Source organism: Mobula hypostoma, chromosome 6, assembly GCF_963921235.1.
Source record: "Mobula hypostoma chromosome 6, sMobHyp1.1, whole genome shotgun sequence".
Taxonomy (NCBI): Eukaryota; Metazoa; Chordata; class Chondrichthyes; order Myliobatiformes; family Myliobatidae; genus Mobula; species Mobula hypostoma.
The window spans coordinates 79,876,634-79,893,450 of NC_086102.1; the positions used below are offsets into that span (position 1 = coordinate 79,876,634).

General features: G+C 42.1%; 1 protein-coding gene across 2 annotated transcripts in view; it reads left to right on the forward strand.

Annotated features, from left to right (window-relative positions):
• Positions 1 to 16,817, forward strand: part of LOC134348133 (BEN domain-containing protein 2-like) — a 165,425-nt gene that overhangs the window by 90,181 nt on the left and 58,427 nt on the right. For both annotated transcript variants that reach the window (XM_063051062.1, XM_063051063.1), the window contains one exon: positions 6,618 to 6,727. In XM_063051062.1, the coding sequence (XP_062907132.1) occupies positions 6,618 to 6,727 (110 nt within the window). The remainder of the gene's footprint in view (positions 1 to 6,617; positions 6,728 to 16,817) is intronic.

Sequence of the window (16,817 nt, forward strand, 5' to 3'; positions counted from 1 at the left end):
ATGCAGCATGTTAGGATGCTCTCGGCTGAATATCTGTGAAAGGTTGTGAGTATTGATCTTCAGCCTGCTCAGAATACAGAAGCAATGGTGAGCTTCCTTGACTGTGTAGAATATGTCCTGGGAGTATGAGAGGTTGTGTGAGATGTGCACTCCCAGGAGTTTAAATATTCACAGTTTCCACTGCTATGTCACCAATGTAAAGAGGGGTGTGAGTGGTGCAAGTTCTCCTGAAGTCAATAACCTTTGTCTTATTGACCTTGAGGAAGAGGCTACTTACCAGGCACCAGGCCTTGAGCTCTTCCACCTCCTCTCTGTATGCCATCTCATCGTTGTTGGTGATGAGACCCACCACTGTCGTGTTATCAGGAAATTTGACAATGTGATTACTCGGATGTTTTGCTGTGTAGTCATGTGTGAGAAGAGTGTACAGCAATGGGCTCGGCACATAGCCCTGTGGGGGCACCCATGATAGGGAGGGGGGAGTGGTTGTGTATTCTGACTGTCTGAGATATGTTGGTTAGGAAATCCAACACCCAGTTACACAGCCGTCTATTTAGACCAACTATTGTAAGTGGTCGAGAACTCAGAGTATGTAGGATTAAGAGGCTTCAATGAGAAGGCTGAGCAGAGGGAAGGTCTTTTCATTCCTTAATCTTTGGGCTGGGTGTAAACAGGATGACAGTCGAAACCTGGAGGATGTGGAAGATCAGGGAGACTTCTAGTGTCCCTAGACTACACTCAGCTGCAGCTCCTGAACAACTATGCCAAAGAAGTGGACCTGGAGATGGTTCCACTCAGAATCATGAGGGGATACTGAGAGCGTCATTGATAAGAGTTTTAGTGAGGTGCTCACACCCAAGGTATAGGCAGCAGGTAGCAGGGTGACTACCAGGAAAAATAAAAGTAGATGTCCCCTCAGTAACAGTTATCCTGCTTTGAGGTGGTGACTTTCAGAGAGTAGCAACAACTGCCAGATCAAATTCAAATGGTTCCGTTTAATATCAGAGAATATATACAATATACAACCTGAAATTCTTACTCTTCACAGAGACATCCACGAAAACAAAACACCCCAAAGGATAAATGATAGTAATATCAATCACACAATGTCTGACTCTGAGGCTCATCAGAGAAGGGTGATATCACACAGAGGCTAGTGATAGGAGACTTGATGGATAAGGGGTAGATAGATGTTTCTGTTACTGCAAGCAAATCACCAGAATTGTGTGTTGCTTCTGTCGTGCCAGAGTCCAAGACGTCACTGAGTAGGAATGGGATATTCTGAGAAGGGAGGTTGTGGTCCATGTTGGTACCACTGACATTGGCAGGAACGGAGATGAGGGCCTGCAAAGTGATTTTTGGGGAACCAGTTAGAAAGTTTGTTTTAAAAAAAAACAAGTACTTTAAGTGTAATTTCGGGATTACAATTTGCTCCATCTGCTAGTGAGCCAAAAAAATAAGACCATGCAGTTTAATAACTGGCTGAGGACCTCGTGTAGAAGGAGTGCTTCACATACGTGGACAGTTGGATTTATGGATCCTCTTCCCAGGCAAATGCGACCTGTACAAGAGGGACAAATTGTCTCCTTAAGTAGAGAAGAAGCAATATCCTCATGGGCAGAACAGCAAGTGAAAGGGTTAGAGGAAGAAAAGCAGGTAAAAAGAGAGAGAAAGATTAGCTTTACTTATCACATGTATATTGAAACATACAGCGAAATGCATCGTTTATGTCAACACCCAACACAGTCCAAGGGTGTGCTAGGAGCACCATGCAGGTGTTACCATGCATTGGCACCACATCTCTTATAATCCTAACCTGTACGTCTTTGGAGCATGGGAGGAAACCGGAGTACCGGAGAAAACCCACACAGTCATGGGGAGAATGTGCAAACTCCTTACAGACAGCGGTGACAATTGAACTCAGATCGTTAGCACTGTAAGTTGTAACACTAACTGCTTCAAAACCAAACGAGAAAATCTGCAGATGCTGGAAATCCAGGTAACACACACAAAATGCTGGAGGAACTCAGCAGGCCAGGGGTCCTAACAAAGGGTCTCATTCCAAAACATCAACTGTAATTTTTTCCATAGATGCTACCTGGCCTGCTGAGTACCTCCAGTATTTTGCGTCTGTTACTGTTTCAATACCATGCCACCTGTGCTGCCGTACCATCTGGTAATATAGACAGATAAGGATGTAAAAGCAACAAGGTTGTCAGAGTGGGTGGCATTAACTTCCCCACTATTGACTGGGTCTTCCTTAGTGCAAGAAGCTTGGATGTAGTACAGTTTATTTGGGACATGTAAGAGGGTTTCTTCAAGTAGAACATAGGTGGTCCAACTAGAGGAGGAACCATGCTGGCCCTTGACTTGGGAAAAGATCCTGGCCAGGTGACTGGCCTTTCAGTGGGAGTGCTTTTTTTGGGAATAGTGATTGCACCTCCTTAAGTTTTAAGATATTATGAATAAGGATATGTCTGGGAATGTGCTAAACTGGGGAGCGCAATTTAAAACTTTTATTAAACAGGAGCTACAGGGTGTGAGTTGGGAGCAGCTGTAAATCAGGAAAGTCCACGTCTGACACATGGAAGCCATTCACAGCTCAGGACCTGAATGTACCAGTGAGGAGAAAAGACAAGGATATCAAGGTAAAGGAACCCCAGATGACGAGAGGTTGTAAATTAAATCAGAAAGAAAAGGAAGTATGTCCAAGGTTTAGCAATCTAAAACTAGACAGGGCACTTGAGGGCACTTAATGTTAGCAGGAAAGAGCTCAAGCAGGGGATTATGAAGACCAAAAGAAGAGTGAAAGGCTGTTGGCAACTAGGATTAAAGAGAATCCCAGGACATTTTACACTTCCATTAAAAGCAAGGGGATAACTAGGGAGCAGGTAAGAGCACTCAAAGATAAAGGAGAAACCTTACAGACAAGATGGCACCAGCAAACAACACCTCCTCGGCCAATGTAATCCAGGAACTGTTTATTTCACTTCTGCATCTTCTTTTAATCTTGTGGGCCGAAGGGCCTGTAATGTGCTGTACTATTCTATGTCCTATGTTAAATGGATTTTTGGAACTGTAGGAACCTGTGACTTAAAGTTGGAGATCAATTGAGTGATCTAACGCTTTGCTGTCCGGAGACAATTCCAGTAGGCGAGCAGTTTCAAGGTGAAGAAGCTTAGAGACCATGATTGACTCTGTTTCTGGCTAATTAAAGCACCAAGGAAGATTGAAACATCGAATCAAATGTAGCAAGCAAGCGAATATTCAATGCCACCTACCTGCCTCTTGCTCGCTGCTGCCGGAGAAGGTGCCTGTGTGTGACGGCCTATCGCTCGTTGCTCCTGAGGGGAGGCCTCTGCGTTCGAGTGGTCTCTCTCTCTCTCTCTCCCTCGATGGAGTCAGAGAATGTTACTGAAGTTTCGCGATTTATGGATTGGACTGTGGACTGTATTTCAAATTGGTCTCTTCCAGCTAGATGTTTTTTACATTCTGTGTTTTTGTTTGTTCTTGTTGCCGTTTGCGTGATTTGTTTTACTGCATGGGGGTGATTGATGACCGTGTTGCAGTTTGTGTAATTTTTTTTCCACGTGGAGGGGGTTGATGATCATGTTGCTGTTTGTGAGATTCGCTTTTTTTGTGCAGGGGGCTTGATGTTTTGCTTTGAATGACTTCCATGGTTTTCATGGCTATCTAGAGAAGATGAATCACAGAGTTGTATACTGCATTCATACTTTAAAAATAAATGAACTTTTTTGAATTTATGCTTGGAATCAGAGGAAAAGGCCATGGTACTTTTGGATAGGATTCTTGGGCATAGAATTTGAGCATTTGGAAAACCATGGTCTGATTAGATACAGTCAGCACGATGTTGTGCAGCAGAGGTCATATCTTACAAACTTGACTGAGTTTTTTTTGAGGATGTGAACAAAGTTGATTGATGAAGTTAGAACAGTGGATGTTGTCTTCATAACTTTAGAAAGGCATTTGACAAGGTTCCTCATGGTGAGCTGTTCCAGAAGATAAAGATGCGTGGATTCAGAATGTCCATAGAAGACAGAGGTAGTAGTGGAAAGATATAAGTTCTGGCTGACTATCTATGACTAGTGGTGTTCCAGGGGAACTGGGACCTCTGCTGTTTGTATATTATAGAGTAATGACTTTGATGAAAATATGGATGGATGAGTTAGTAAGACTGGTCATGTTGTGGACAGTGGAGAAGATTGTCAAAGAATGCAGTGGAACTATAGATCTGCTGCAGATATGTGAAGAAAAATGGTACATGAAGTTTACACGGAGCAAGTGTTAGGTGTTGCACTTTTGGTCAAATGTAAGGGGAAAGTATACAATTAATGGCAGGACCCTTAACATCATTGAAGTCCAGTGGAATTTTGGAGTCAAGCCCACAGCTCACTGTAAGTAGTTACACAAGTAGACAGCTTGGTAAAGAAGGCATATGGCATGCTTGCCATCATTTGTCAGGGCACTAAGTGTAAGAGTAAAGAAGTTGTGTTGCGAGTAAGTAAAACTCTGGTCAGGCTGCACGTGAAGTATTGTATGCAATTCTGGTTGCCCCATTACAAGAAGAGCATTAGGGCTTTGGAAAGAGTATGGAAGAGCCTTAACCAGGATGCAGCCTGAATTAGGATGTATGAGCTATAAAGGAAAGATTGGACTTGGTTTATTTTTATCACATATACAGAGGTACAATTTAAAGCTTGGCTTGCATACTATTTATTACACTGTTCATGAGTAGTACAAGGTAAAACAATAGCAGAATTCAGAATAAATGTCACAGCCACAAAAAATGTGACAAACTTGGCTTGTCAGAGGCTGAGGAAAGACCGGATAGAAGTTTGTAATTAGAGAGGCATAGACAGGGTAGGCAGTTGGAGTCTTTCTTCACACTCTACCTCCACTGAACTGAGAATAGAAATATCAAACACTAGAGCACATTTTTTTTGTGTGTGCCATACTCTGCCAGAGCCTCGGTGAACACTTTTTTTCAAGTGGTTATCTTGGAGGAAAGACAACTAGAGCACATACATTTACATTAAGAGGGAGAAGGTTTAAAAGAGATGTAGGCAGCAAGTTTTATTTTTATACTTAGGGCGGTGGGTGCCTAGAACAAGTTGCCAGGGATAGTTGTAGAAGCAAATACAATAGTGGAATTAGAGATTTTCAGATTGACACAAATATGAAGGGGATGGTAGAATCTGGATCATATGCAGGGGGAGAAATTTATTTTAATTTTGCATCGTGTTTGGCACAAACATCATGGGCTGAAGGACCTGTTCCTTTGCTGTACTGTTGTTTGTCCTATAATTTGTGTTCATATGCCTTCATGGCAGTAAAATTATAATACATGGTCACAGTAGGTATTAATGGTTAACATCAATCCACAAAATTATCATTCCGGTAGAATCATTGTGACAAATGGCAGGGATCAGTTAAAGATAAACTAGATGCAAACATGGAAAGAAAAAGAGTGCAGATGGAATGAGAAGTAAAGCGGGAGGGGACACATACATTATAAATACAAGCATAGATCATGTATGTAAATAGTATTGTGTAAAATTCCACTTAATGGTAACAGACTGATAAACAAATAGACTTCAGAACAACATTCTTTCATGATTTGCACTCATTAACGACTTTGCTGTCTAAGTTGCATGCCATCTTGGTCAATGTCTCCCATCCACTACATAATGTACTGGGTGGGCACAGGAGTACATTCAGCTGGAGACTCATTCCACCGAGATGCAGCACAGAGCGTCATAGGAAGTCATTCCTGCCTGTGGCCGTCAGACTTTACAACTCCTCCCTTGGAGGGTCAGACACCCTGAGCCCATAGGCTTTTCCTAGTCTTATTTCATAATTTACTGGCATAATTTACATATCACTATTTGACTATTTATAGTTCTATTACTATTAATTATTTATGGTGCAACTGTAACGAAAACCAGTTTCCCCCGGGATCAATAAAGTATGACTATGACTACTATTTAGCAGCTTCTAACACTGGACAATCATATTGGCCGCTTTCAATAAATTGTTTAGCAGTTATCTGTAAAAGTTACTTCAGTACTTAAATTGATTCATCACTAAACTTTAGTTGTCAATTAGTAGTAAAGAGAATAAAGAGTGTGAATCCTCTTTCTTGATGGGGGTTTCTAAAACAAGAGGACGGATATAAAGTGAGAGGTCAGAGATGTGGAGGGGATCTGAGGGGGCCTTTCTTCTCTCCACACACGGAAAGGTTGGGATCTGGAATGCTCTGCCTGAGAAAATGGTGAAAGCTCTCACAACGTTTACGGAGCATTTAGACAAGCACTTAAATCACCAAGGCATTAAAGACACACTGACCAATGCAGGCAAATGGAATAATTATGACGGTTACCATGGTGGGTCGAAGCACATATTTCTGTGCAAAATAACTTTTATTCCAAGAAAACGTGAATCAGTTTAAAAAGTGACTCGTGTATATTTTAGACTGGGCATTGTAAGGTTTAGAAACTATTCTAGACCCATGTTAGAATGAGTTTTTGTGCTTTGACTTTTGCTTCCTCACTCTGAATCCGCTTGTGAACCTAGAATGGATATTTCTGTCATTGCAGAGTTCTTAAGCAAACAGTTCCCCCACCATGATCTCACTGAGGTTGGTAAGGACTGGAAGATCTGCATCTCTGCAATCAACAATATGATCAGCACAACAAGGAGAAGAGTTGTAAGTTCTTAACTTCAATGTTAAAACTGAACGAACTCTGAGAGAATTACAAGCAAGTCACTCCCCTGGCCTTTTCTTCAATGCAATTCAGAAAACTATCAATATTCCTGCAGCAACCAGGTCTCTGGCACAGAGTTTGGCACTGTGGCTCAGATAGGAAGGGGTGAGAAGAGGACTGCAGTGTTGATAGGGGGTTTCATAGTTGGAGAAGTAGACATGAGATTCTATGGACAGGATAGAGACACCTGAATGGTATGTTGCCTCCCAGATGCCATGGTTAGGGATGTCTTGGGTTGGGTCCAAGGCATTCTAAAGAAGGAGGGTGAGCAGCCAGAATTCTTGGTACATATTAGCAACAATGTACAAGTGGGAAAAGGGAGGAGGGTCTTGAAGAGAGAATTTAGGGAGCTAGGTAGAAAGCTGAAAAGCAGGACCTCAACAGTAGTTATCTCTGGATTGCTGCCTGTGCCATGTGCCAGTGAGGGTAAGAATAGGATGATTTGGCAGATGAATGTGCGGCTAGGGAACTGGTGCAAGGGAAGAGTTTCAGATTTCTGGATCATTGGGATCTCTTCTGGAGAAGGTATGACCTGTAGAAAAGGGGCAGGTTACACCTGAACCTGAGGGATACCAATATCCTTGTGGGCAGGTCTGCTGGAACTGTAATGATTGTTCAAGAATAACTAGATTCTGGCATGGTTCTGGAGGACTGAAAAATTGCAAATGTCACTCCACTCGTCAAGAAGGGGGGGAGGAAGAAAAAAGGAATTAATAGGCCAGTTAGCCTATCCTTAGTGGCTAGGAAGATGTTAGAATCAATTGTTAAGGATGAGGTCTCAGGTTACTAGGAGGCATATGGTAAAATAGACCGAAGTCAGCATGGTTTCCTTAAGGAAAAATCTTGCCTGACAGATCTGTTGGAATTCTTTGAGGAAATAACAAGCAGGATAGACGAAGGAGAATTGACGGAAGTTGGGTACTTGGATTTTCAGAAGGCCGTTGACACGGTGCCACCTATGAGGCTGCTTAGCAAATAAGAGCCCATGATGTGATAGAAAAGAAACTAGCATGGATAGAGGATTGGCTGATTGCCAGGAGGCAAAGAGTGGGAATTAAGAGAACCTTTTCTGATTATCTGCCAGTGACTAGTGGTGTCCGCAAGGGTTGGTGTTGGGACCACTTCGTTTTACATTGTACGTTAATGATTTGGATGTTGGAATCGATGGCTTTGTGGCCAAGTTTGTGGACGATACAAAGATAGGTGGAGGGTCAGGTAATGTTGAAGAAGCAGGGAGTCTGCAGAAGTACTTATACAGATTAGGAGAACGGGCAAGAAGTGGCAGGTGGAATACAGTATCATGCACTTTGATTGAAGGAATAATAGCATAGACCATTTTCTAAATGGGAAGAAAATTCAAAAATCTGAGTTGCAGAGGGAGTTGGGAGTCCTTATGCAGGATTCCCTAAGTAATTTGCAGGTTGAGTCAGTGGTGAGGAAGGCAAATGCAAAGTTAGCAGTCATTTCAAGAGGACTAAAATATAAAAACAAGGACATAATGCTGCGGCTTGATAAGGCATTGGTCAGACCGCACTGTGTTGTTGTATTGTAAGTAGTTTTGGGCCTCTTATCTAAGAAAAGATGCGTTGATATTGGAGAGGGTTCAAAGGAGGTTCACGAAAATATTCTGGGAATGAAAGAGTTATCACATGACTGTGGGCCTGTACGCATTGGAATTTAGAAGAATGAGGAGGGAATCTCATCGAAACCAATCAAATTTTGAAAGGCCTAGATGGAGTGGATGTGGAGAGGATGTTTCTTATAGTGGGGGATTCTAGGATCAGAGGGCACAACCTCAAAATAGAGGGATGTCCACTTAGAATGGAGATGAGGAGGAATTTCTTTAGCCAGGAGGTGGTAAATCTGTGGAATATGTTGCCACAGGCAGCTTTGGAGGCCAGTTCACTGGGTGTATTTGAAGTGGGGGTTGATATATTCTTGATTAGTCAGGGCATGAAAGGTTACAGGGAGAACGCAGGAGAATGGGGTTGAGAGGGAAAAGGATCAGCCATGATCAGATGGTGGAGCAGACTCAGTGGGCTGAATGGCCTTATTTTGCTCCTATGCCTTGTGGTGTAATATTTGTGAGTAGAAATTACCTGGTTATATTTTTTTAAAAATCAGAGTTTATGGTGTATCAAGTACTTGGCATGGTGCTAAGCTGCAGAAACCTGGAAATTTCTAGGTTTTATTTTAGGGTATGTTGATTTTTTTAAATGCTTTTCACTTGCAGGGCCTTTCTCCGTATTTCGTATTGAGATCACCCCATTGAAGAAATGCTTTTCTCTAAGCCACTGTGCACTTGAAACTGCCACGCTATAAGCCACACCATAAGAATGTAGGAACTGAACTAGATTTGACTCTGAGCAGAAGCCGGTTTATTATACTGTATGTCATGAAATTTGTTGTTTTACGGCAGGAGTATGGTATAATACATTTACTATAAATTACAATAACAAATTTTTTAAATTGGTGAAAAAAGAAAACAAAACAGTGAAGTAGTATTCATACATAAAAGTTGCTGGTGAACGCAGCAGGCCAGGCAGCATCTCTAGGAAGAGGTGCAGTCGACGTTTCAGGCCGAGACCCTTCGTCAGGACTAACTGAAGGAAGAGTGAGTAAGGGATTTGAAAGTTGGAGGGGGAGGGGGAGATCTAAAATGATAGGAGAAGACAGGAGGGGGAGGGATGGAGCCAAGAGCTGGACAGGTGATAGGCAAAAGGGATACGGCGAAGGATCTCGGCCTGAAACGTCGACTGCACCTCTTCCTAGAGATACTGCCTGGCCTGCTGCGTTCACCAGCAACTTTTATGTGTGTTGCTTGAATTTCCAGCATCTGCAGAATCCTTGTTGTTTGAAGTAGTATTCATTTTCTGTTCAAAAATCTGATGCTGGAGGAGGTTCAAAGAAGGTTCATGAAAATGTTCCAGGAATGAAAAGGTTATCCTAAAATGTTGTGTGTACCTTCAGGCTCCTGTGCTTCCTTCCTCATTTTTTTTGAGATACAGTGCAGAATAAGCCCTTCTGGCTCTTCAAGCCACGCTGCCCAGCAATCCCCAATATTAATCTGAGCCTAATCACGGGACAACTTACAATGACCAATTAACCTACCAGCTGGTACGTCTTTGGACTGTGGGAGGAAACCCATGCCATCACTGGGAGAATGTACAAACTCCTTACAGGTAGCGGCGGGAATTGAACCCAGGTCGCTGGTACTGTAAAAGGGTTGTGCTAACCACTACGCTACTGTGTGTGGTATGGGTGGTTAGGGCCCTTAATGATTAATGCTGCCTTGCCATTTGAAGATATCCTCAATGGTTGGGAGGCTAGGGCCCATGATGTAGCTGGCTGAGTTTACACCTCCTTGCAGGTTTTTCTGATCATTGGTGCCTCCATACCAGATGATGATGCAACCAGTCATAACTCTATTCACCCTTCATTTAGATCATGGCTGATATCTTTTTTATCATGAACTTCTGGCTCTAGCTCCTCAACCCTTAATATTCATCCCTTCTGAAATAATTACTTGTCTCAGTCTTAAAAACTTCTGTTAATTCTAACCCTAGCAGAATTTTTGCAGAAAGTGGCTCAAATCTCCTTCTTTAGAAGTATATGTTGGCATTAATTTGAATGGTCTAGCTCTGATTATCACACAAGTCCTCCTCAACTTCCACATCCCCACCTCTGTATTTACCCTAACAACTTATCAGAGAATTTCCTTTATGTTGGTGTAGAATAACTGGCTTTACTGCTGAGTTTCATCAACAACAACTGTAGTGCTCCAATCACACCACGAGATTGGATTATTTCTTATCTTTATATGGACTTCTCGTCTAATTTTAAAAACACTAGTCTGAGAACATTGGCAGTTTTGATCAACATAAAGAGATATTATACATAATTCACAACAGAACTCCATGACTTCAGGCACCAGTACTTTAGGACATAGAATACTACAGCACTGTACAGGCCATCCGACCCATGATGTTAGGCCAATCTTTTAACCTACTCCAAGAACGGTCTTACCCCTCCCTCCCCTGTAGCCCTCCATTTTTCTCTCATCCATGTGCCTATCTGGGATCTTTCAAATATCCCCAGTGTATCTCCCTCTACCACCACTCTCTGTCTATAAAAATACTACCTCTGGCCTTCCCCCAATACTTTACTCCAATCACCTTAAAATTATGCCTTCGCATATTAGCCATTTCTGCCCTGGGAAAAGGGTGCTGGCTGTCTACTCTCTCAAAGCCTCTTATCATTTTATACATCATTATCAAGTTAGTACTCGTCCTCCTTTGCTCCAAAGAGAAAAGCCCTAGCTCACTCATCCTTTCCTCATAAGACATGCTTTCTAATCCAGGCAGTGTCCTAGTAATTCTCCCTGGCACTTCACTAAAGCTCCCACATCCTTCCTACAATGAGGTGAGCAGAAATGAGCACAATTTTCCAAGTGTGGTCTAAACAGAATGTTATAGAGCTGCAACAGTACCTCATGGCTTTGAACTTGATGCCCCATTTTTGAAGGCCAGCACACCATTTGCCTACTTAACCACGCAATCAACGTGCATAGTAACTTTGAGGGATCAATGGATGGGTCCCTAAGATCCTTCTGTTCCTCCACGCTGCTAAGATTCCTGTATGTCTTCAGAGTCGACCTTGAAGACAGAAATGGGTGAATTTATTATGGGGAACAAGGAAATGGCAGACGAGTTGAACAGGTACTTTGGATCTGTCTTCACTAGGGAAGACACAAACAATCTCCCAGATATAATAGTGGCCAAAGGAGCTAGGGTAATGGATGAACTGAAGGAAATTTATATTAGGCAGGAAATGGTGTTGGATAGACTGTTGGGTCTAAAGGCTGATAAGTCCCTGGGACCTGATGGTCTGCATCCCAGGGTACTTAAGGAGGTGGCTTTAGAAATGGTGGACGCATTGGTAATCATTTTCCAATGTTCTATAGATTCAGGATCAGTTCCTGTGGATTGGAGGGTGGCTAATGTTGTCCCACTTTTCAAGAAAGGAGGGAGAGAGAAAACAGGAAATTATAGACCGGTTAGCCTGACGTCAGTGGTGAGAAAGATGCTGGAGTCAATTATAAAAGATGAAATTATGACATTTTTGGATAGCAGTAACAGGCTAGGTCCGAGTCAGCATGGATTTACGAAGGGAAAATCATGCTTGACTAATCTTCTGGAATTCTTTGAGGATGTAACTATGAAAATGGACAAGGGAGAGCCAGTGGATGTAGTGTACCTGGACTTTCAGAAAGCCTTTGATAAAGTCCCACATAGGAGATTAGTGGGCAAAATTAGGGCACATGGCATTGGGGGCAGAGTACTGACATGGAGTGAAAATTTGCTGGCTGACAGGAAACAAAGAGTAGCGATTAACGGGTCCTTTTCGGAATCGCAGGGTTCAGTGCTGGGACCGCAGCTGTTTACAATATACATTAATGATTTAGATGAAGGGATTAAAAGTAACATTAGCAAATTTGCAGATGACACAAAGCTGGGTGGCAGTGTGAAATGTGAGGAGGATGTTATGAGAATGCAGAGTGACTTGGACAGGCTGGGTGAGTGGGTGGATGCATGGCAGATGCAGTTTAATGTGGATAAATGTGAGGTTATCCACTTTGGTGGTAAGAACAGGAAGGCAGATTATTAGGAAAAGGGGAAGTACAACGAGATCTAGGTGTTCTTGTACATCAATCACTGAAAGCAAATATCAGGTACAGCAGGCAGTGAAGAAAGCTTAATGGCATGCTGGCCTTCATAACAAGGGGAATTGAGTATAGGAGCAAAGAGGTCCTTCTGCAGCTGTACAGGGCCCTGCTGAGACCACACTTGGAGTATTGTGTGCAGTTTTGGTCTCCAAATTTGAGGAAGGACATTCTTGCTATTGAGGGAGTGCAGTGTAGGTTCACAAGGTTAATTCCCAGGATGGCGGGACTGTCATATCTTGAACGATTGGAGCGACTGGGCTGTATACTCTGGAATTTAGAAGGATGAGAGGGGATCTGATTGAAACATATAAGATTATTAAGGGATTGGACACACTGGAGGCAGGAAGCATGTTCCCGCTGATGGGTGAGTTCAGAACCAGAGGCCACAGTTTAAGAATAAGGGGTAAGCCATTTAGAACGGAGTTGAGGAAAAACTTTTTCACCCAGAGAGTGGTGGATATGTGGAATGCTGTGCCCCAGAAGGCAGTGGAGGCCAAGTCTCTAGATGCTTTCAAGAAAGAGATGGATAGAGCTCTTAAAGATAGCAGAATCAAAGGTTATGGGGATAAGGCAGGAACTGGATACTGATTGTGGATGATCAGCCATGATCACAGTGAATGGTGGTGCTGGCTCGAAGGGCCGAATGGCCTATTCCTGCACCTATTGTCTGTAGACCTCCCAAAGTGCATCACTTCACATTTAACTCAGATTGAACTCCTTCTGTCACTTCTCTGCCTAGCTCTGCATCCTGTGTCATCTGACAACCAAATGTAACGCCGTTCCTCCAGACCACAGTGCACCCACAAAACACATATCACAAACAACATGTAGCATACATCTGCAGAGTATTTTGTGTTAACATGTAGCAGTTACTTGAAAACAGACCAAAACCACTGAGGATCTGAGTACAGGAGTTGACACTGTATGACACGCTTACAAATAAATGAGCTCCACGTTGAAAGAAGTATGTTCAGTCCTTTTATTACAAAGCCAGCAAGAATGAACAAACTTGTAGCGATTTTTTTTTAACTTTTAAAACTATAATTAGTGATACAACTAAATAAGTGAAATAAGCATCGAGAAAAAAATCACCCACCCAGTTCACTGTCTCTCAATGAAACTAACATGAAGCATGAATACATAACTATACTAAATGTCGTCTGTACTTGTTTTCCTTAGATGCTGCTTGGCCTGCTGAGTCCCTCCAGCATTTTGTGTGTGTTGCACGTAATTATTCTAGTTTGCTTCCACCACTCTCCAACCCATGTGACAGATTACCCATAATACACACGCAACACAAAATACAATATAGACAGAAAATAGATGCATAGCTTCTACATGGCGCATACCGTAAAATGAAGTATTACCACAAATAAGTTAATAAAATATAATCCAAAGTGCATGTAGTGCACACACAGGTAACCAGTAAACAACTCGCTGTCCCAGTTCTGAGACCTCAGTAGTGGCAGGGTATTCATTAGTCTCAGAGCCTGAGGGGAAAAAGTAGTTATCCATTTTGGCAGTCCTAGTCCTGATGCTCCTGTACCTCCTTCCTGACGATAGTGAGTCAAAGAGATTGTGGGATGGGTGGTAAGGAACGATACTTCGGGTAAATATCACAAACAGAGTGGAGGGAGATCCCAGTGATTCACTCGGCAGTTTTTACTGTCCTCTGTAGAGTCTTGCAGTTTGATGCCTTGCAACTTCAATAGAACTCACTGGTCTATAATTCTCAGGATTATCCCTATTACCTTTCATGAACAAAGGGATAACAATTGCTGAACTCCAATCTTCTGGTACTAGTCCTGTGGCCAGTGAGGACACAAGGATCATCACCAAAGGTTCAGCAATCTCTTCCCTCGCTTCCTGTAGTAACTTGTGGTATATCCTGTCCTATGGGAAAGATCATGAATTGTGGTCACTGTCTCTCAAATGCTCATCCATCAAGAGATCTGTTAAGTGAATAAGTTCTTTGCCTAGTACCAGATCCAATATTGTCTCTCCTCCAGTCAGCCTATCCATATATTGTGTCTGGAATCCTTCCTCGACATACCTAACAAATCTGCCCCATCGAAACCTTTTGCACTGAAGAGGTGCCAATCAATATTAGGGAAGCTAAAGTCACTCATGACAATAGCCCTGTTATTTTTGCACCTTTCCAAAATTTGCCTCCCAGATCTGCTCTTGAGTGTCTGTGCTGCTATTGGATGTCTATAGAATACTCCCAATAGAGTGATTGCTGCCTCCCTGTTTCTGACTTCTACCCACACAGACTCAGTAGACGATCCCTCCATGACATCCTCTCTTTCTGCAGCTGTGATACCATCCCTGATTAGCAATGCCACCTCTCCACCTCTTTTACCTCTTTTAGAGTTGTTTAATGATGTACAGTATTTGATAAATGCAGTTCTCAGCATTTAATTGTTTGAGCTATGCCACAGACTATAAAAATCCTATGTGTTATCCCATGTTTGTGTAGAGTTAATATATCAGTTGGGGTAACAGCAAAGGAATTGTATTTAACAGTAATCTCCTGACTATAGGCATTGAAAAGGGTTCTGCCCTGATCTGATTTTTAAGTTGCAGCAGTGTTGATATCAGTCAACAATTTAATTATGCTTAGCTGTTGTAATTTCTTAGTTGATCAGCCAGGTATTCAATACCTATTTTCTAAGTTTAACTCTAAGGAATCAATCCTTTAGTTTATAAATCTGACGCACCACCGTAATTCAGCAACAAGCTGACAGACTCCCTTTAGGGTGAATTTTTGGAGGAAAGAAGCTTGCCTGGATAATGTCAAGTTTAGCTGAGTTATGGCATTAAATGAGAAAACAATTATTGGCTGGGTAGAATAAATTTCAGAGCAACATCAAAAAGTTTATATAGTTGTAGTATTAAGTAACGAAGTGGAACACTGGAAGTTAGTTTTCTGCAGCATTATACTCTCCAGAGCCCAAAACCTAACAACCGTTAATTGTATAACGAAGAAACACAAACAGCAAGATCATTCAGATTTATGTTGGTGATACTGGCAGAAAAACACCTTTGTTTATAGTTTATTATCGGGATATGGATGATGCTGAATAGTTCATATTTCCTACTCATCTCTCGATGCCCTGCATACATAGGTCATGTGTAGAATGCATCTTACTGTGATGAAATGCAACAGGACAGTAAAACTTATGAAATTCTATTAACATTAGACCATAAGAAAGAAATAGGAGGAGAATTAGGACAATTAGACCATCAAGTCTGCACCACACTCCATCATGGCTGATTTATTCTCCTTCTCAACCCCATTCTCCTGCCATCTCCCTGTCACCTTTGACATCCTTACTAATCAAGAACCTGCAACCTCTGCTTTAAACATACCCAGTGAACCGGCCTCCACAGCTGTCTGTGGCAATGAATTCCACAGATTCACCACCATCTGGCTAAAGAAATTTCATCTCATCTCTGCTCTGAGGCTGTGCCCTCTGGTCCTAGACTCCCCCACTATAGGAAACTTTAGTTCCCCTCACAACATTCACTCTATCTAAAGTCAAAGTAAATTTATTATTGAAGTACATATACGTCACCATATATAACCCTGAGATTCATTTTCTTGCAGGCATTCACAGTAAATACTGGAAACTCGATAGAATCAATGAAAGACTGCACCCAGCAGTATGGACAAATAATTAAAATTGAAAAGACAACAAGCCATGAAAATACAAAAAGAAAGGAAATAATAATAAAAAATAAATAAGTAATAAACATTGAGAACATGAGGTAAAGAGTTCTTCAAAACGAGTCTATAGGTTTTTGAAACAGTTCAGTGATGATGGGCAAGTGAAGTTGAGTGAAGTTATCCCATCTGGTTCAAGAATCTGATAGCTGATGGTTCCAGGATGTTGAGGCTCCTGTACCTCCTTCATGATGGGAGAAGCAAGAGAGACCATGGCCTAGATAGTGGGAGTCCTTGATGATAGATGCTGCTTTCCTGCAACAGCGCCCCATGCGCTCAATAGTGGGGAAGGCTTTACCATTAATGCACTGGGCTGTATCCATCACCTTTTGTAGGTTTTTCCATTTAAGGGGATTAGTGTTTCCATACCAGGCTATGATGCAACCAGTCAATATACTCTCTCTGTGACACATCTATATAAGTTTATCAAAGTTTATCTATCCATGCTGGTATTGTTCCTGTAATATCATGTGCTCTTATTTGGTTTAACAGCCTCATGTGTGGCACCTTGTCTAAGGCTTTCTGAAAATTCAAGTAATCAACATCCACTGGCTCTCCTTTGTCTATCCTGCTTGTTATT